Here is a 21,729-nt window from a genome sequence, read left to right on the forward strand (position 1 = left end):
GTTATGTGTTTTAATAAATTTATTTTCTAGGCCACAAGTATAAAAGTTAAAGTTGTACTAATGTAGCATAATCTTTGAAAATTATAGTAAATTTACCCATGTATTAACTTTCGCGTGTTTCAAATATATTTTGTATCATTTGCAATATGGATTTATATGCACTTTTTTTATCAAACTTATTTTTAATTGGCAAATAGTATGTAAATTATTATAAAATGTCATTTTATAATAATCATAATTTTTATAGGTGAATGGTATATAAACTGCTAAAATTATCAATTTATTAATGATTAAATCTTGCTACTTTATGGCATATATTAGTCTGATCAACTAAAAAATTACCATAATTAAGTGTACCTTGATTGTTGATTCGAAATTTGCACCCCTTTCACTATTTCGTTATTACTACCACAAGTTTTCTAATCAAAGTAAAACAAAATGAAATATCTTTTCCTTTTGTATGTAGTATTTATTTTAGTAAAAAAATTAATAAACCATGATTACATTACATAATTTCTAATGAAATTAGTAACATTTTCTAAATAAATTGGAATAATTTGTAAAATATGTTATTTTTTTTACCAATATAATCAAAAGAAATTTGCACTATTAAAAAGCAAATGGGAAGAAAGAACGATGGCATAAGTATAAATGTGAGCAACTATATAAATATCACACCATGAGTTTAGGTTTGATTTGTTTAAAACATCGGTAATTTATTCGTTGGTAGATATAAAATGCATATTATTTTTCTACAAATGGAAAATACAATTTAATATATACTAACCATCAACAGAATATGTAGCTTGAACACGATCAATTGAGCTCATATTTCGTTTGTTTAGTTATCATTTATTTTGTTACTTAGGTTGAATATTTACATTTGAATAGAGTATTGCTATCAGAACTTCAATTATTCTTAATGACACTAATTTTATGTTGATAAAAGTTGGTCTAGACAATTAAGTGTCAATGACAACAATTGCTAAAATATAGTTTTTTAAAATTTTTGAAAAATGACAAAAAAAATTACGCTTTTTTTTAAAAATATCAAATTGTTAATTCAATTCAAATTAATTTTATAATAAAAAAATATTACTCCTTAAACTAGTTGCTTAATCCGTATCTATGCCCATACTAGTGTCGAATGGATAACTAAAATAGGAAATTGCAACAATAAGTAATGTTACAGGAAAGGTGTAAATAAGTAGGACTTTTGCTAATTTTAACCCAAAATTTAAAAAAAAAAAAAAAAAAGGATAGGCTTTTTTGTGGTTTTGAATTCAAAAGTGCTGTGGTTGTGATAGAATTCTTTGTTAAAATTTGAAACGGTTGAGAATTTCCAGAGATAAGTGACAAGGTGACTTTTATTAGCCATGAGTTTTAGTTTAAGTGGGAAAGGTCGATGAACTAGGGCACAACATTTTTTTCACGTTTTCTTACGTTTCTCTTATTACTCAACAGCAAAACATGAACTTCAGTCTTTTTGTTTAATCTTTGAATGTGATTTTCAATATCCATGAAACTCACTAGTTGATACCCGGAAAATATCTCTTCGCCTGGTAAAGCTATATTTTACTAATAACTACTTATTTGGGTTGACAATTTGTGAATTATGGATGAGCAACAAATGAATGATGTAAGTAAATTATGGTGTGGGATTTTATGCTTGTAAGATCTTTTTATATTTTATTCCCTCTCATAGGTATGTTCTATTATAGGTATTTTTTTTATATTCACCATATTTAGTGAATATTTATTGTTAGCTTTGCCAAAAGTTATTTCCGTTCTATTTCTTTGGAAGCAAGGTGAAGCAAACAAATTCCTTTAAAGATAGAATATTTTTTTTCTAATGGAAAACTGAGGTTAGACTTGTAGTATAATTGATGTCATTCATGGTAACGCACGCACTATGCAATTGGAGTTTAATATTGATTGGCTTAGAATTTAATATGGTAACGCACCCCATAAAAAGTTTAATAGTTGTTGTCGTATACTCATGTTTCCTTAATTTGCTGATAATATTATTGTGATTACTTTTCCTTGAGTGACTATTCATTTGTAGTATGGAATCTTTTGACAACAGTAATCTGTAAATGAGTAATTGTCCTATCCCATTTATTGGACTGCGGGTTCTGGTGCTGTGTTTTGGAAAACCTATGTTTACTATTGATGGATAGTTTAACTATAAATCAATCACTGAAAAAATATCATGAGATCTCTAATTTAAGCTCTAATGCCATTCTTGCTCATGTGCTAGTCACTCTAGCATTAAAAATAAAGGCTGTCCTGTGGATGAAGAAATTGATCCTAAAACCCGTCGCTCACCTACTGCACGTAAAAAAGAATCACTTGACACACTATTTGGTCCTAATCAGCTGCTGAACGATTTTTTTGTGGCGAATAATTTTAAATGCCATTGTAACCGTTATCTTCACTTGCATGGTTAACTCACTAATTCTATTATGGTGTCATGAATTTTCAATTTCAATCCGAGATTGAACATTTGAACATTGCAATGGAATTGGTCCACTACTACAAAAATGTCGTTTTATGACATTTAAAAGCGTCATTATAGCTCGATGTAATGACGTTTGATCTATAATGACACTCTGCTAGAAACGTCGTCCATTCCAGCGTCACTATAAGTTCATGACAGTTATATGAGTCCTAATTTGTAGTTCTATTGGCATTTATAAACGTTATTATTTATCGTTTTAATGACACTTTTAAATGACAAGAAATGCTAGAGAACAGTTAAGGTTATATGAATCTAAAGTGATACTCGATGCCTGTCATATATTGGATCTATCATGACGCTTCTATTATGTAAGTACAATAAAATATTATGACACATTTGCCGTATAAGTAGAATGAAATATTATGACACTTTCATGGTGTAAACTAGATTAGATTGTTCCGACACTTGTTAACATGAAATTTTGTGAATATTATGAACCGCAAAACTCGAAGTGGTGACACTTTTAAGTGTCAATACATCATATTGCATTAGCCCTGTATCCCATCCGAGGTTTTATACCCAAAAGCAGAATCACATTTCATCCTGCCTACACAATATAGATTCTAATTTTTGGAATAATAAAGTTATTACTACCACCTTATAAAGGAAAACCAAGGCGATTTACATTTTCATAGTAATCACTGCAATACAAGTAGCCAAAATGGTGCAAAAGTACTGCATCGATCCAAGCAACTGACATTGCTGCTATGTCAACAAATTACATACCAATTCAGAGATTTTTCAAAAGTTATGAGTATTACAGTAGCATTGCCAATACATATCAAAGAAGCAATAGTTCAACAAGAACTCAACAAAAAACGCATTGACAATGTCTTCAAAAAATAGGCATTTGACCCAAGGACAATCCTTTAGTTTTCTTCAAGAATCACCTACAAGTGTCATAAACCAAGAAATAGAAGTTACAATCACATCTATAGCTCTTCTTTTACAGTTTTAATGTTAGAAAATAAATAAAAACTAAGTTAACCAAATGATAAAGATAAGATAAAAAGATTACCAGGTTTATTGGCCAAGCAATAGCTACTCCAATTGCATCTCCAATCTTGAGAAAATTATGGTATGGCCTCATTAGCTCTTCATCATTCTCCACAGGCACATTTACATGAATTTCACACCAATGTGATCCCAAAGGTATGTCACCAACTTCAACAGTTGGATCCAAATTTCTAACCACATGAATCCAAGTATCCAAATTTCTAACCACAAATCACTCACGGAATATCTTCTAAAGTAAAGATACCAAAAGTATCAAAACAGAATGTTAGCACCAATCCAAGTGTTCTAGACATATCAGAACAGAATGTTCACATATCCAGGTGTTCTAGACATTTGAGTAATAAGAACTAATCCAAAAGTATCAAAACAGAATAATATCAAAAGGAAAGACAGCAAAAGTTCAATTCCAGATTGTAACACACAAACTATAAAACAGATGGTAGGCACAAAAGAATAACAGTCTATGGAATTCAAAATTAGTCCAATAATGCAGCCAATATCAATTTGAGATAGAGAACTTTGACAAAATATTAGCAACCAAACTAATCAGCAATAGAAGTTCTACCCAACTGAAAATAACTGCCACAAACTTTAATGTATTGGTAACCTAAGAGTAGCAGAAACTTAATGTATAATTTTGGTTACCAACAACTCCAATTTGCTTCAAGTGGAAAGGGAATCAACGATCCGTGCTCACTAGATGGAATCGAAGATGATGGCCGCTACAAACTTGAAACCGCATTGATGGAATAAGCTTGACTTAGAACCACTTTTTTTTAGTCACAAAAAGAATATTATATTATGAAAATGAAGCCTGAAGAGGCAGAACAAAATGATACAACATGATCCCGTATAGTTGTGGTATGCATTAAGCAGAAGAGATGTCAGTACTCAAAAAAAGAAAAAAAACATTTACGTCAAAAAATTATTGAGCAGTTATGAGTAATTTATCATCACATATGAAGCTTATTGAGTAAAAAGAAGTTTCTAATGTCTAGTACGCATACCAACTTTTTCAATTTTTCAATATTACTATTACGCATGAAAGGGGAAGGAAATTGAACTCTATAAAATGTAAGAATGGTCAAACTAGACTTCATTTTGGCCATCATATGCAAATCTTGGCATCACGCATGACCTATGCTTCATCGCGTGAGGCCCCCTTCACACTTTCACTGAGACATTAGAGATCTTGAGTTACAAGAAGTCAACTCCAAAGCAAAACACAGATAGAAGGAAAAAAAAATCAATCTTGGAGCCAAAAGTCTGTTTCTGAAAGAAAACACATATAATATACCCTACTCACCCAAGAAGCATACAATCTAATATCATAGTACTTTTTTTTTCAATGACTTAGTTAAGATTTTGTTATCACTCACGTACCGTAAACAATGACTTTGCCAAAAGCAGATCGACATTGCAATTCTAATCATTTCTAAAGTTCAGCACGCATGAAATAATTTGAATTTCTATGGTCTTAATTAGGCATCAAATCAGAAGTTCACATCTTCTACATAACTACTTTTTCCTAATGAAAAAATATAACTCTTTCACTTTTATGTGGTTAGGTACCATAAACTCAGGCCAGTCTACAATAGCAATTACTTTGATAACACCAATAGCAACGTAGACATTTTGAGTAAACTTTTGTCCTTCTTTATCCATGCCTACTCATTCAATGCAAGCTTTTTGTGTGTTGTTTGGGGGGGGGGACATTCTACTAGGATCAGCATTTAAATATCTCTTACAGCAATGCTGGCTGCTGCAAATAGTCCAAAATCAATTTCTCAACTCCCTCCAATCTATCAACAGTGTATTGCCCAGAGAACTGCAAACCAAAAAATTATTTGGGCAGTAACTACATATATCAAAGAACCAAATAACAATACTCTGACATAAACTAGCTTACCTGATTTGATAGGGAAGGCTGGTAACCCTTCACAGGAGTGTTGAAACCTGAGTTTGGCACATTAACTGAAGTACTGGTATTTTCTTACAACTTCTATAGGAAGAAAATGAAAAAGATCAATTGAAGGAACCATCAGAAACCAAAAAAATGTTTCATAATCATGCCTAATGGCATGTGAGATATGCAAACATTTGAAGCCTATCTCATAAAAAGTTGGATTAATACCCGTAACCTGGTATTATAGCAGTGCACGTATATTCAATCAACAAAGTGGTTTGCAATCTCATTATACTCGGTGACAGGCCTGAAGTTACAAAAAAGGAAAGCTAATCTTCCAATTCAGAAACTGAAAAAAATGAAACTTGGAACGAATAGAGTGAACAACTACAATTCATTTGCGCACTTGGCATGCTATAACATGCTCCTACTGAATCTTCACCCAGGCATATTAATCAATAAAGGGTAAACGAACATTTGTATACGTGCAGTAAAAGTGTCTTATATATACCTACCATATGGCCTAAAAATTTTACCCTTTCACCACCTCACACTCCATGCTAAAGTGAAACTGTTAATAATTAGAAATAAAAATTAAAAAGTGACTCCTTAGAATCCTCACTGCTATTAGTACAATCTTATAATTGAGTTTAACGAGTTATTAGTTCTCAAAAGGTAGCCTATGAGATTGGAAATGAGTAAATTCAAAATGATACATTTCATGATTTTTTTTTTCAAAACAGTGATACCATTCCAACTGGATGATTCTGGTACTAGGTAAGTGGGGTTTTCCCCACAACAAATATTATGTGGGCAAAACAAGACACACTGAAAAACTCTGTTAATTCTGCCATATTGCGTCCGCCACATACTCGAGCCCAATTTAGAGACCTTGTTGCCTACCTGGTTAGGCATGAGTGAGCAAGAGAGGGAGGTGAAGGATCCTGTAATTGAGGCCATGGCTGGATCAAGAGAGAAAAATGGATCTGAAGAGAGGAAGAGAAGGAAGGAAAATTGGGAAAGGAACGAAGTGGCGGAGAGCACGAAGAGTATGTATAGTTCACTTTGAGCCCCTTCAGCATAGATCAATCTCTCAATTAATTGCTTTTTTTTTTCTAATTTCAGTGAGTTGAAGGATCAAAAAATTTCGAAACAAAAGGGATGTAACGAAATGGAGAACCCCATTAGGTGGTCTCTGTTTTGCTGGTTATCAGACGAAAGGCGAAAGAATTCTTCAAGCTGAAAGGCCAATCATGCAAATTGTCATCGGCTTTATCGGATTCCCATCCACATCTACTCTTCCTGCCATTTCGTCTTCCCCAAATCCTTAACCCTCCGTCACCCACCTTGCTCCTACCCCATTTCCCATGCGTTCCCGGACAAGAAATAAAGTAATAAAAAAAAGCTATCAATTTTGTTGAAAATGTATAGGTTACCTGGTAGTAATCTTCCTTCAGATGGCAATTTTCAATGAACACCGTAGCTCCACTGTTGCTAAAAGCCCAGATACCAATTCCCGTTCAAACTCCATGCTGTTGTTGATTATGCTGCCTTCTTAAAGGTTTACCTGTTTGCCTTCAAATTGGAGAGAGTTAAAAATCGGGGGGAAGAAAGAGAAAGAAACAAGGGATTCGGTGGTGAGAGGGGTGAAGGATTTAGGTTTTTTACAGAGAGTTTATTTGATTGAGGGTTTTAGGAGAGAGCACTGGGATGAAAAAAGAGTAAAGTACATTGGATTCATTGGAGTAGTTAGAATATTTCCCCCAAAAAAATGGCGCTGAAGTGTAGCGCCATTATCTTTCCCGCTTTTGTTTTTCATTTTTTACTTCTATCTGGATAAGTTAGAGTGATACGATGTCGTACTGGTCATTTTCTTTGTCACTTTAATGACGTTCCTTACTGCATGTTACATTAACTTGCTGTTGTGACACTTTTAGGAAAATGTCATATTAAGTGTGTGACTAAAGGTGCTTTTTGTAGTAGTGGTCCTACACCCTAAGAACCCATGGGGATTTCTTTTACAAGATCATTTGCAGAGAAGATGAACAATAAAAGTATTCATAGTTGGGAAAATTTCTAATTTATCTTTGCTATTTCTAGCTGAATAACAAGTACTTAATAAGGCAGAAGAACATTTCAAGTCTTGTTGTCACTTTATTTTATGGTCCCTTAATTTTGACGTGTACGTAAATTTGCCATGGACTTCAGTCAAAGCACTACAACTTGGTAGTAAGTTCAAAATGCTCCTTTTAGTTTTGTCCGACAAATTTAGCATGCTTTTGTCATCAATAGTACGAGATGCAAGCGTATTATTAAAGATGCAAGGTACCAAACACCCCATGGACTTGTAAAAGCCCGTTCTCTCTAAATTTTGATTAGCCAAATATCCAAGCAAGTACAAATTGTAACATCGCATCAAATCAGACATATAACATCCCCTGACATACATAAAATACAAAAGGAAAAATTGTGAACATAAAACAAGTAAACACCAGAAATTGCAAACTAAGGAGATTATGTTCAGATTTACAATCAAAACGCATTAAACTACCTTCGAAGAAACTTAAATCATCCTTAAATTTTTGAGCAAAGACGAACAAAAAAATTTGTACCCTCTCAAGAATAAAATTCCTTAATGGTCTTGGCTGAAATCTGGTTTATTCACTACAAAACCATCACAAGATTTGTTATAAAAATAAAGCCACAACAACACATAATCATAGCAAATAAGTGACATAAAAACTTAGGCGTGAAGAAGGAAAAATGTACCTGAATATTTTCGTCTACTAACAAGCTAGTGTTTCGTACATGACTATGGATTAATGAAGGATTGCATGCCCACATTAATGCCTATACAAATGCAAATACAGCACAATTATATTTCATGTCTTCACACAAAAATAAAAGCAAGCTGTACATTACCTGACCAGGAGAAATGATCTGAAACCAATTACTATCCATTAACTCCTTATTGCATCCATGCTATGAATCTGATTGCAATAGGCCATAGGATGATCCTATCAGGTTCGAATTTACATTCTCAACATAATTGGGTGCTCCAATGTGATCATGATTGTGAGTTTCATATGCATCTGTGCACACTTTAGTACATTTTTGTCTATCATGTCCAAATGACCTGTGAACAAAAAATTGCCAAGCACAATCCAAAAACAAAAAGATTGAATATATAAAGGAGTATATGAAGTGTATATATATAGCTAACATTTTTGGCCTTCTAACATCAAGCCAATGAGTGGATCAATTAATTTCCTAGAGCCCAAAAGTTTCACTTTGGGAAGAGGTGGTTTTCACTCCACTAAAAGGGTCTTTACCTACAATTGGAATCTAAGGGCACAATAGGAGTAAAAGAGGTACTGATGTACATATAATTGTTTGCCTATTTCTTTTTGTTTCATACGGCTAATGCCACTTTGTACTTTTCAACCATACTTTGATTCCTACTCTAATTTCTAAACTTAAAATAAGACACTTTAGTCTCTATATATAAAATTTACCCCTTTCGAGTAAATTCGTTGACTAACAGAAGTGAGACAAGTTTTATACTTAGGTAGAAGAAATTTTGTACTTTAAGGACTAAAGTAAGACAGATTGTATATCTTAGGAACTAAGGTGGGACCAGATTTATACTTTAGGAATAAAGTGTCCTATTTTGAAATTCAAAATTCAAAGTGGAAATTCGGTTCATAGTTGAAGGATGCATCCACAGGTTTAAATAATTTATTTAATAGTTTTATCATCTGATTTTTTCTTTTAGTCTTGAAGAAATAGAAATTACCAAACAAATTAGTGCAGTCAACTTGTCCTCTTAAATTATGCATAAAATCGAACTTTTGTATGCCTAATGAAAACACTACATAGTTAGAAGTTAAAATGCTTGTTGCATTTGACAAATAAATTACTCTATTTGGGTCGGTGGATTTGAATTCAATAAATCATTCAGTCGAATGGATTTGGAATTATGATCAATTGAAATACATTGTTTGGCACAAATGTAGTTCAAGCTCTAATTTATTGTATACTAATATTTTACACACCACAACCCCCCTTCCCAAAAAAAAAAAAAAAAAAAGATGATCAAGTTGGCCGGCATAACTGAAATTCGTCAACTGTGGTTTTAATCAAGTTGTTTGGTGCTTTCTAACCCCGTACAGGCATCAATCATATCATACAAATTTCTTTTGGACATTTCATCAAACATCTTATATGCATTCCCAAATTAACCACTTTTCACATAAACGCCGACACACGACTATGTTTCACATACAGTGTCTAAGTCATTTCCCACATATTTTTCAACAAAATATTGACAACCAAATCAAAAAGATAAATAAATTAAAGCAATATAATCAAGCGATTATCAAGAAACATGATGGTCTAACCTCTTGGCTGCTATTTTTCATCTGCTCTCTTGTCGGATACCACCACCGCAGCCCTAATAAAAATTTCAACCTTTTTGTTGGGTCTGCATATGCCAGCATCGAAAACCGATCGATCAAGAAGGAGAGAGGGAAAGTGTGAACTAAACAAGAAAATTGAGCCAGGAAAAAAATTTCTATTCCATCATATCGTGAAGTGAGAAGAAAATAAAAAGAAGGCAAGAAACTTTAGAGAGACGTGATAACCCAAAACCGTTTCAAAATCCGGTGATTTTTTTACTTAAATATGTAAATTTTTTACTTTTAATATTAGTAAGTTTAATTTAAACAAAAGTAAATTTTGTCAAATAATAAGTAAATTAAATTACTCAAAGTGTAAATTTCTATTTCTGACTAAAACTTACTCTTTCAGGCATATACTTACTAATTTTAATTAAAAACTTACTAACGTCAATATTAATTATTTTAATATAATATTTAAAAAGTCACTAAAAAACCTGATCTGTCACTAAAGGTAATGAAACTTATAATAGTTGGTTTCCCTTATATCGTTATCATAACTATAGGAACTGTAGCATTGTCCATTTTTTCTGTTTTCAGTTCTTTGGCCGTGTTTTCCGTAATTTATTGTGATAATAAGAAAACCGTATACGAAATAGCTCTTGCTTAAGAGTACCTATTTTAGTTTTGTTTCTTTTTTCTGTTTTCAGTTCTTTGAAAGTGTTATCCGTAATTTGTTATGCATTGCACTTTTGTACATTCTCCAATTATTTTCTCCTATAACATACTCACTTATGGTATAAGAAGATTTTTATTCCTTTTGACTGCATTTGGTAAATCTTAATGTGCATTCGTTTGAGTGCAAAACTAAAGCAAGCATTTTCCTCTTTGGCAACGAAAGAAGTCACCGACAGAATTACTGGATACTGCATTCACATTCATTGTCCAAACTAAAAGCATATAATTATGTGGCACTAAAACCATTCACTTCATAAAGATTTCATTCCTTCCTCTTTTTACATTGAGAATATATGCAACAGAAATGGCTTCCTTTCATTTTCAGGTTCATCTGAATCATCTCTTGCTCATAATCCTGCTCCTAACTCTTGTGAAAAAACCATCATTCAGTGTCAGACCGGACGATCCTACTTTTCAGTTGATCATCAAAATTTGTGACCAAATTCCAGAAACGCTGTTCTGTATAGACGTCTTAAAACAAAATCTATCTAGTCCATCAACAGATGCTCGAACTTTTGCTGAAATATCGATCAATCAAGTACTGACAAACGTTACCAATACTTTAAGTGCTGTAAAAGAAGCAAAATCTCATGCAAGTAAGGAGGTTGCAGACCTTCTTACAATTTGTGAAGAGGGTTATACCGAAGTATCTTCTTCGTACAATGATGCATTGCGGGCACTTGCCATCAATGATAGTTCTTCTGTGTTCTTGGATGAAGAACAGTCCGAAAGGCCTATAAATGACTGCACAAATATCATTAATCCTGTGCTGCCTCAGTTTGAAAAATATAACGCCCAAAATATAGCACTTCAGAGGATCTCAGTTGCTGCTGCTGCTATATATTTCCAGCGACCACCTAGTCTTGGGGCCTGCAAAAGTTGAGTCCTCGGGCTTTTGAAGGACGTATGTAGCTTTGAGACTGGCGTTCGATTAGATATATATTGTAATTCATTTCTATCCTGTTCTCTTGTTTCTTCCACTGGTTTGAAACTCAGACCGACATCGTCTCGATCAAGCGAGTCGATGGTTTCAACCAATAAGGTTGGGTTCAAAAACTGAAGAACTTAATGATGTAATAATGAAGTCATAAATATATTTTAATTCTAAATAAAATAAAATAATATTTAAAAAAAACTACCTTTGAATCTGGCATACTTAATGAGTTTTATAGCTAATATAAAGTAGTGGCGGAGCTAAGATATTGTTCCAGCGGAACAAAATATGAAATAAAGTTCATTTAGTTCTATTAATAGGAATGCTTGCTCTTCTATTCTTACTTTAAGACTTGTGATTGCTTGATCACCAATTGTAAATCATGATAATTGTTGTTAATTTATGAAAGGAGTTGACAATGGGGGGAGGGAGTGTAAGCAAGAGGTCTCGGGTTCAAATCCTTCTACTTACACTAAAAAAAAAAAAAAAAGAAGAAAGTAGTTGACAATGATAAAAATGCAATAAGTGGAACCTAAGGATTAGGCACATGAAAGTAGTGGTACACTTAGTGATAATTGACCATTTCATCTATAGTTAGAAGCATTTAGTGGATTCTTGTAAAACCCACGATTTTTGGGCTTATTTTATCTTGCCCAATTTAATTAAATGGTAATTTATTATGGGTAAAAGCGAAAATAATTGCAGGTTAGGTTAAATGGTTAATTAAGGGGTAAGATGAGATAAAATAGGGTGAAAGTTTACCATAGTTAAAACTCCTACCTAAACTACCTACTAGTGGGTGGTTATTAGGGTTTAGCATACTTATCAAAACAAAAAAGGAAAAAAAAATAACCTATTCCCTACCTTTCATTGTCTGCCTCCCCTTAGAGCAAGAGCCGTTGGAGAGTAGAGAAGGAAAATCAGGCGTCGCCATCAATCAATCATACGACTAGACCCCTAAACTCATAAGTCCTAAATTCATGTGAAACTTCTCTTTTAAGTTCTATTAGTCGGATTAATTATCCTAAAGATTTTACAGATATGTATTATGTTATATATAGAGATATATGCTAGTATATGAGATTTAGGAGGATTCATATTTGATTTAGTAAAAATAGGATGTTAGATGAATGGGTTGCCCCAAATCTGTCGAAAGAAAAAAGAAGGAGAAGAGCAGCGGCGTTGCTGTTTTTGCCAGGCAGAAGCGCCACAGGAAAAAAAAGTGGGGGCCGCCATCTCTGGCGGCAGAGGAAGAATCCCAAAGGTTGGCCGAGACCAAAAGAAAAAAAAAAATTTTTGAAGCAAGATTATAGTTGGCCTTTGTCGGCCAACCAATTGAAGACTTGGGTTGCCAGAGAGTCTGGCGACCATGAGCAGACATGGTTGGCCAAGAGGCGAAACCATGGGTCCAACCCACCTTCTAATTAATATGGCAAATTAGATATGGACTAAAATATAATATAAAATATAGTAAATGTCTAATAAATAAATTTTAAAACTATAAATTATAGTTTATAGTGGGCATTAAAATTCAGGACACAATTTAATATAATTGTTGGAATTGAGGTTTAGTCATGTAAAATTATACTTAGTTAATTACGTATAAGATATTCAAGTAGAAACCTAAAACACCGTAATTTAGCCGTATTAAGCCAAATTAGACAAGGTAAGATAAGTTCTAAATTGTTAAACGAAATGCTTAAAATAATAATAATAATAATAATAATAATGCTAATAATGGTACTAATAATAACACTAATGATAATAATCATAGCGGTAAATAATAATGTTGATGATAACACTAATAATAATGATAATAATAATAAGGAATAATTATAAATTATAAATTGATATGGTAAGATAGTTGTCAAGATAATAAGCATGTTTATGAATAATTATTCTCTTTTAAATTAGGAAACTTTACTAAAAGGAGAGCCGTTCCGATTAAGAAACTTTCTAAAAATAGAAACTTTCCAAATTAGGAAACTTTCCAAAAATAGAAATCATCAATTTAAGGAAGATGCTATTAGGGTTCATATAATGGGCTAGACATGAATCCTTGACTTACTCAGAGTTTGTATATTTATGCATCTATAGGAAGTAACAACTAATTAGGGAACTTATGCATTTGATAGGTACGGTACAAGGATCTAAGGTAGTTCCACTCGAGCAGCTAAACAAAGGTAGGTGGTACTTACCCTTCTGAGATTTCAAAGGTGCAAAAATGAAATTTTTGTTTTCAATCCTATGTTGTTGTGTTGAATCGAAATGTATTTGGTTAAATGTTTTACTTGGATATTTATGAAAGTTATATTTCTTTTTATACAAAAACGGACCATGTGACTTCTTTGAAATGTTTCGATACGTTATTATATACCAAACGAACGGAATCTTTTATGAAATCAAAGATTTATATATGTGGCGTGTGGAATGAATTTTTGACAAGTAAAACTCAAAACAGTCATGGGATAGACGGTAGGGGCTATAGTCCTGTCTACTGCCATGGTAGCCTAGTATAAAGTCCGGCCGATTGGCGAGGTCATGGTAGCCTGGTATAAAACCCAACCGATTGACCAATTGACAAAGTCATGGTAGCCTGGTATAAAGCCCAGCCGATTGACAAGGTTAGGGTAGTCTGGTATAAAGTCTGGTCGATTGACCCATGTATGAAATGAGACCAATCGGTAGTCATGAAACCTATTGGTCGCCCACCTAGAAGGGGTAAAATCTCTAGGTTGAGTACTCAGTAGCCTGTCATTGCATGTACTTGTTTTGAGCTGATCTGAAAGAAGATTTATGGACTGATATGAAATGATTTATGAACTGGTTTGAAATAAGACTTATGAGCTGATTTGAAATGATCTATGAACTGATATACAACGTTTTATAGGATTATTTATGAATGGATATGAAGAGACTTATGAATTGTTATAAAGTGATTTAAGACATTACAATTTCTCATGTATAATTATCAATAAGATGCCTTTTAAACTGCAGATCATTTCTTACTACTGATTGGTTTATAAACGACGTTACCTTCCTGATTTTGAACGTGAACAAGATGCAATGATTTGATTATATCTATATATGTATCTATAAAATTAAGAGTGCATGGCCCAACAGAGGGGTAAATATTACCTGTTGAGCGATGTGTCGCTCAACCCACTTCTTACCATTTTTGCAGATTCTGAAGAGTACGAATTGGTTTACGTAGAAGACCCTGAGGATGACTTTTATTAGTTTTAGATGAAAAAAATTGGCAAGTTAGCTACTTCTAGTTGTTAGTTTTATTTACTTTTATTTTCGCTGTTTCAATCAGAGAATAAATGTACGAACGTCTTGAACATTGTAGACTTTCTTTTATACGTGGTTTGTACCGCACTTTATTTAGTTAAATTATTTAGTACCTTTAAAGTTAAATTAGTTGATGTAGCCTTGTATTCTTGAGTGAGACTTGGGAGTACGGCGGATGTCATGTGACGAGCACGTGCGGACTCGGGGCGTGACAATTCTATACCCTATAACAATTGTGTTTAGTTGAGTATTTTCAAATTGTTAATTTTTCCTGCATTGTTTTGTTGGTTCCGAGTTAAAATAATCATATAATTAACAATAATTTCTCCAATCAAATTTAACAAAGAAATTAACAAAAATCTCATACATCAATATTGCATTAATAAATGCAAATAATTTGTACCATCAAAAGTTAATTTGGCATGGGTTGAGGTGCGAATTAGGTCTTAAAATTGTTGGAGGAGAGTACATGAACAATTTTTGATCTTCAAGCTAACCACCTTGAATTTGACAGCTACTAAGAAGTCCGGTAAAGTTGAGGTGCGTAGAATATTCTCTTTAAGACGATATACTCCCCTACAGTATTTTTTTTAATCGATGCAAAATGTCTAGCACGTCACCTGTAGGATACAACAGCCCAACTCTATGGTTGTTGCTTCCCTTTGATCTGCACAACCAAGAGAAGCAGAAGCTTTCCAACATCTTACTTTGCCCAAAGAAAATCAAAATGAGGGAGAAAGAAATGAGTGTAGGGAAAAATAGTATTTAGAATAATCTTTTGTTGTGAGAAGTGTATATATAAAAAATTCTCCAAAAACTTCACTATTTATAGGCTACACAAACCTTTAGAAAATAGGTTGAATGTCCAAGTTCAATGTATAATGGTTTTTTCATACTATATTGTAGTTAATTTGTAAAATTTGTAACCTAAAAATTGATTCATATTTGAATGGCTTATAAAGACTCAATAATTCTTCATTTGACCAAATAATTCATTTGTAACTCCTATTCAAATAATCGTACAATAACTCCATTCAAAATGCATTGTAACTCCCAACATTATAATTTCCATAACTCCCAAATAAATTATTATATCTCCTTGTAAAGATTTGGTCAAGAAAAATTTAAGATTTTATTAAAATATACTAACATGTTTTAGCATTGTGGTTGTTTTACTTAGTTAAAATTCTTGATTAGTCTAGATAATTGAGTTAACTAAAAACCTTAGTAGTTGGAAGCAATTATCATTGGATCGATTCGAATTCCTCTACACTACAAATCACGACCGGTGTGTACTTACAGTTCACGAGGGTTTAGGTTTAAAATTTAAAGCGTAGATCTGAACCTCGTCATTAATTAATGACTCAACTTTCTTTGGATTACATTTTCCGAATAAAAGTTATTAAGTAAGCTTGTATATATGAAATCTTAATTTGACTTATTTAGTTCTGATTTAAATAAGGTAAAAATCATTCAAAACATTCTTCATATGTTGCCACATGAATTTTTTCATCTCTCACTTTAAAATGTTGATTTTAAGTCCATAACAAAATTAGGTCTGCCACATTTAGTTCTAACCTGGTTTCCAACCAAATTGTAGTCTGAATCCATTATGTGACCCATATGTGGTTTTTTTTTCAGACGCAAAATGGTTAGATGTGTGCAAAACAAGCACATCCTTGGCTTGAGCACAAAATTTTAAGTCAAAAGACAATATTGAAAATTAGTTAAAAAAATTGATCAAAATTACCAATTTAATTAATTTGGAATTTTAAGGGTATAGCTCCAAAAAATAAAAAATTTACAAAATTTTTGAAAAGTAATAACCATGAGTGAGCCAAATTATAGGAGTAGAAAAAAAGGAAATTTGGAGGAATATTAGAAATCCTAATTAAGAAGCCAGCATTACAAGGAGGAACAAAAAACCGAATTAATTAATGACTCAAAATTATAGAAAAAAGATAACAAAATATCTTTAGTTCATGAAATTCCAAATAAGCAAAAATAAGCAGAGGGTAGTTGGTAATTTTAAAGTATTAACAATTAATCCACCTTCCTTTTTTGTGTAACCTTATACACTAATAATAATAATAATATTATTATTATTATTATTATTATTATTGTTATTATTATTATTATTATTATTATTATAAAAAACCGTATACGAAATAGCTCTTGCTTGAGAGTACCTTTTTAAGTTTTGTTTCTTTTTTCTGTTTCAGTTCTTTGGCGGTGTTTTCCATAATTTATTGTAACACTAAGAAAACCGTATACGAAATAGCTCTTGCTTAAGAGTACCTATTATAGTTTTGTTTCTTTTTTCTGTTTTCTTCAGTTCTTTGACGTTGTTATCCGTAATTTATTATGCATTGCACTTTTGTACATTCTCCAATTATTTTCTCCTATAACACACTCACTTATGGTATAAGAAGATTTTTATTCCTTTTGACTGCATTTAGTAAATCTTAATGTGCATTCGTTTGAGTGCAAAACTAAAGCAAGCATTTTCCTCTTTGGCAACGAAAGAAGTCACCGACAGAATTACTGGATATTGCATTCACATTCATTGTCCAAACTAAAAGCATATAATTATGTGGCACTAAAACCATTCACTTCATAAGGATTTCATACCCTCCTCTTTTTACATTGACACCATATCCAACAGAAATGGCTTCCTTTCATTTTCAGGTTCATCGGAATCATCTCTTGCTCATAATCCTGCTCCTAACTCTTGTGAAAAATCCATCATTCAGTGTCAAACCAGACGATCCTACTTTTCAGTCGATCGTCAAAATTTGTGACCAAATTCCAGAAACGCTGTTCTGTATAGACGTCTTACAACAAAATCTATCTAGTCCATCAACAGATGCTCGAACTTTTGCTGAAATATCGATCAATCAAGTGCTGGCAAACGTTACCAATACTTTAAGTGCTGTAAGACAAGCAAAAGCTAGTGCAAGTAAGGAGGTTGCAGACCTTCTTACAATTTGTGAAGAGGGTTATACCGTTGTATCTTCTTCATATAATGATGCCTTGCAGGCACTTGCTATAAACGATAGTGCTTCTGTGTTCTTGGATGAAGAACAGTCCGAAAGGCCTATAAATGACTGCACAAATATCATTAATCCTGTGCTGCCTCAGTTTGAAAAATACAACGCCCAAAATCTAGCACTTCAGAGGATCTCAGTTGCTGCTGCTGATATATATTTCCAGCGACCACCTAAGTCTTGGGGCCTGCAAAAGTTGAGTCCTCGGGCTTTTGTAGGACGTATATAGCTTTGAGACTGGCGTTAGATTAGATATATATTTTAATTCATTTCTATCCTGTTTACTTGTTTCTTTCAGTAGTTTGAAACTCGGACCAGACACCGTCTCGGTCAAGCGAGTCGATGGGTTCAACCAATAAGGTTGGGTTCAAAAACTGAAGAACTTAATGCTGTAATAATGAAATCATAAATATAAATTAATCCTAAATAAAAAAATAATATAAAAAAACTACCTTTGAATCTGGCAGACTTAATGAGTTTTATAACTAAAGTAGTGGCATAGTTAAAATATTGTTCCAGCGGAACAAAATATAAAATAAAGTTGATTTAGTTCTATTAATAGGAATGCTAGCTCATCTATTCTTAATTTAACACTTGTAAATGCTTGATCACCAATTGTAAACCGTGACAGTTGTTGTTAATTTATGAAAGTAGCGGACAATGATGGAAATGGAATAGGTGGAACCTAAGGACTAGGCACATGAAAGTAGGGGTATACTTACTAATAATTGACCATTTCATCTATAACTAGGAGCATTTAGTGGATTCTATACCTTAGAATAGTTGTGTTTAGTTGAGTTTTTTCAAGTTGTTAATTTTTCTTGCATCGTTTTGTTGGTTCTGAGTTAAAATAATCATATAATTAACAACAATTTCTCCAATCAAATTTAACAAAGAAACTAACAAAAATCTCATACATCCATATTGCATTAATAAATGCAAATAATTTGTACAATCAAAAGTTAATTTGGCATTGGTTGAGATGCAAATTAGGTCTTAACATTGTTGGAGGAGAGTACAAGAACAATTTCTGGTTTTCAAACTAACCATCTTGAATCTGACAGTTACTAGGAAGTTCGGTGGGGTTGAGGCACGTAGAATATTCTCTTTAAGACAATATATGCCTCTATAATATTGTTTTTAATTGATGTAGAAGTTCTAACGCGCTGCCTCCAGGATACAACAGCCCAACTCTATGGTTGTTGCTTCCCTTTGACTTGCACAACCAAGAAAGCAGAAGCTTCCCAATATCTTATTTAGCCCAAAGAAAATCAAAATGAAGGAGAAAGAAATGACTGTAGGAAAAAATAGTATTTAGAATAATCTTTTGTTGAGAAAAGTGTATATATAAAATATTCTCCAAAAACTTCACTATTTATAGGCTACACAAACCTTTAGAAAATAGGTTGAACATCCAAGTTCAATGTATAATGATAAATGCATATTTTACATGTTTTTAAGTGTGTTTTCTTATTTAATTTTGTTGTGTTTTTGTCATTTTTATAGCTCATTTGTTAGGATTTTTATTAAAAATATGTATTTGGTGGTTGAAATGTGAAAATTACATTTTTATGGATTTTAATATTGAAAACTTCATGTTTTTGGTAAGGTTTAATGATTCAATCATCAAATGGAGAGAATTGAGAAGATAACTGGATTATTATTGATGATTTAAAGCTATAAAAAGAAGACATGAAGTGTAAAATGTTCAAGGGAAGAAACGCCAGTTTTCAACTTTGACACCTTATGGTATTTCGGTTATATCTTGAGTTACAATGATCGGATTAAGGTGATTCTCATAGCATTTTGAAGCTAAGATAGATCTACATTTGGCAAGAAGAATCGAAATTCATTTCAGTCATTTTCATTGTCAAAAAGTCAAAATATAGAAGTGCATTTGCATGGTAGAAAGGTGAAATAGAGCTCTGACCAGTCAAGGGTAGTTTAGTTATTTCTCAGTTTGGATTCTTGAAGCATTGGAAATCTAACTCAAAGGGCTATAGCTTTCTTGTTTTCGACAAAAGCTAGTTCGGCCTCCATCATTGAGAAAATATTAGTTGAAGTGGAGCTAAATTCGCAGAGGTGAAAACACAAGATGGCAATACGCGACTTAAGGTCGCGTATTGTAGCCTACTTTTTGGAACTTGCTTTGCCACTTGCTCTGTTTTCACACTACTTTCCAACTCTACTTTTGCACAAAATTTTGGCTGCACATGCTCAAAATTCCAAAAGGAAGAGCAAAGAAGCTTTATGTCTTGTCTAAAAAACCACTTTTTGACTCTCTTAACATTAAGTATGTAAGAATCAATAGAAAAGAGAAGAGGGGAGATTAGAACCAGTTATTATTAGATTTTAGTATTAGAGCTTAGCTCTAGTCTTGTTTTATTCTCTCTAATTAGAATATTGTGATAACAACTGGAGACTTCACTGTACTACACATTTTATTGAAGAAATAGAAGATTATTGGGAGCTTCTTACCCATTTAGCTAAGCTTTCTTTATCTACCTTTTACTTGTGATTCAATATGTATTCATGCAATGAAACTATGTTCTTTTTTGCCATATTTCATATGAGTAGCTAAATTTCTAGATCTAGGGAGTAGATGAAACTTATGGCTACTTGATATGAAGTGGATATAATTTACACTTGTTACACCTTGTATTAACTTGTTTATTTATGCATGCTTATCACTTACTGTTACTTGATCACCAATAACAAGCTTTTATTATTTAATGAAAGTTGGTAATAATAATGGAACAACATAAAAAGAGTTTAAGTAGTATACTCATGAGAATAGAAATACACTTAAGTGGATTAACCATGCATTTCATGAAGAAAACAAGAGTAGAGCTAGTTATTTACCATGAGAATAGGGGGAACTAGTCTAGTCTAGGCCATTTCATCATGAGAATGAGATTTAGTAATATTAGAAATGAATCCCTAGTTAAACAAGAGTTGTAACAAGTGGTAAATCTATTTATTTGTATCTTTTATGCCATAAGTGGAATCTACATCTCTAGACTCAAGGATCTAGTGAATTTTCTCCATTGTTACCTTGCATGTTATCTAGTTAAGATTAGTTAGATAGTAGTAATTACAACTTCTCTTACTTTAATTGATTATTAGTCTAAATAATAGAGTAAGTAAGATCTTAGTACTTATAAAGTTGCTTTCTGTAGGATCGACCCGATTTATACCCTAAAATACTAATTGACCTGTATACTATCAACAAAATGAGTATAATTTGGAATTAACTTGTACTCATATTTAAAAACACATCATATAACAGTTTTTTCATACTATATTGTAGTTAATTTATAGAATTTGTAACCTAAAAATTGATTCATATTTGAATGGCTTATAAAAATTCAATAATTCTTCATTTGACCAAATAATTCATTTGTAACTCCTTTTCAAATAATTGTATAATAACTCCATTCAAAATGCATTGTAACTCACAACATTATAATTTCCATAACTCCCAAATAAATTATTATAACTCTTTGTAAAGATTTGGTCAAAGAAAATTTAAGATTTTATCAAAATGTACTAACATGTTTTAGCATTGTGGTGATTTTACTTAGTTAAAATTCTTGATTAGTCTAGATAATCGAGTTAACTAAAAACCTTAGTAGTTGGAAGTAATTCTCGTGGGATCGATTCTAATTCCTCTACACTACAAATTACGACCTGTATACTTACAGTTCGCGAGGGTTTAGGTTTTGAAATTTAAAGCATAGATCTGAACCTCGTCATCAATTAACGACTCAACTTTCTTTGGATTACATTTTTTGGATAAAAGTTATTAAGTGAAGCTTGTATATATGAAATCTTAATTTGATTTATTTAGTTTAGATTTAAATAAGGGAAAAATC

At 32.4% G+C, this 21,729-nt stretch overlaps 1 protein-coding gene and 1 long non-coding RNA gene across 2 annotated transcripts; one reads left to right on the forward strand and one right to left on the reverse strand.

Moving 5' to 3' along the window:
* Positions 1 to 4,682: 4,682 nt before the first annotated feature.
* LOC113751096 lies at positions 4,683 to 5,532 on the reverse strand. Its single transcript, XR_003464767.1, has 3 exons — positions 5,448 to 5,532; positions 5,287 to 5,366; positions 4,683 to 4,713 (listed from the first exon to the last, which is right to left on the reverse strand). It is a non-coding gene; the product is annotated as an uncharacterized LOC113751096 (long non-coding RNA).
* Positions 5,533 to 10,883: 5,351 nt separating this feature from the next.
* Positions 10,884 to 11,462, forward strand: LOC113751488. Its single transcript, XM_027295516.1, has one exon. It carries the CDS (start codon positions 10,884 to 10,886, stop codon positions 11,460 to 11,462), a length of 579 nt encoding a protein of 192 aa, XP_027151317.1.
* The last annotated feature ends 10,267 nt before the right edge of the window (positions 11,463 to 21,729 follow it).

Source organism: Coffea eugenioides, chromosome 11, assembly GCF_003713205.1.
Source record: "Coffea eugenioides isolate CCC68of chromosome 11, Ceug_1.0, whole genome shotgun sequence".
NCBI classification, from domain to species: domain Eukaryota; kingdom Viridiplantae; phylum Streptophyta; class Magnoliopsida; order Gentianales; family Rubiaceae; genus Coffea; species Coffea eugenioides.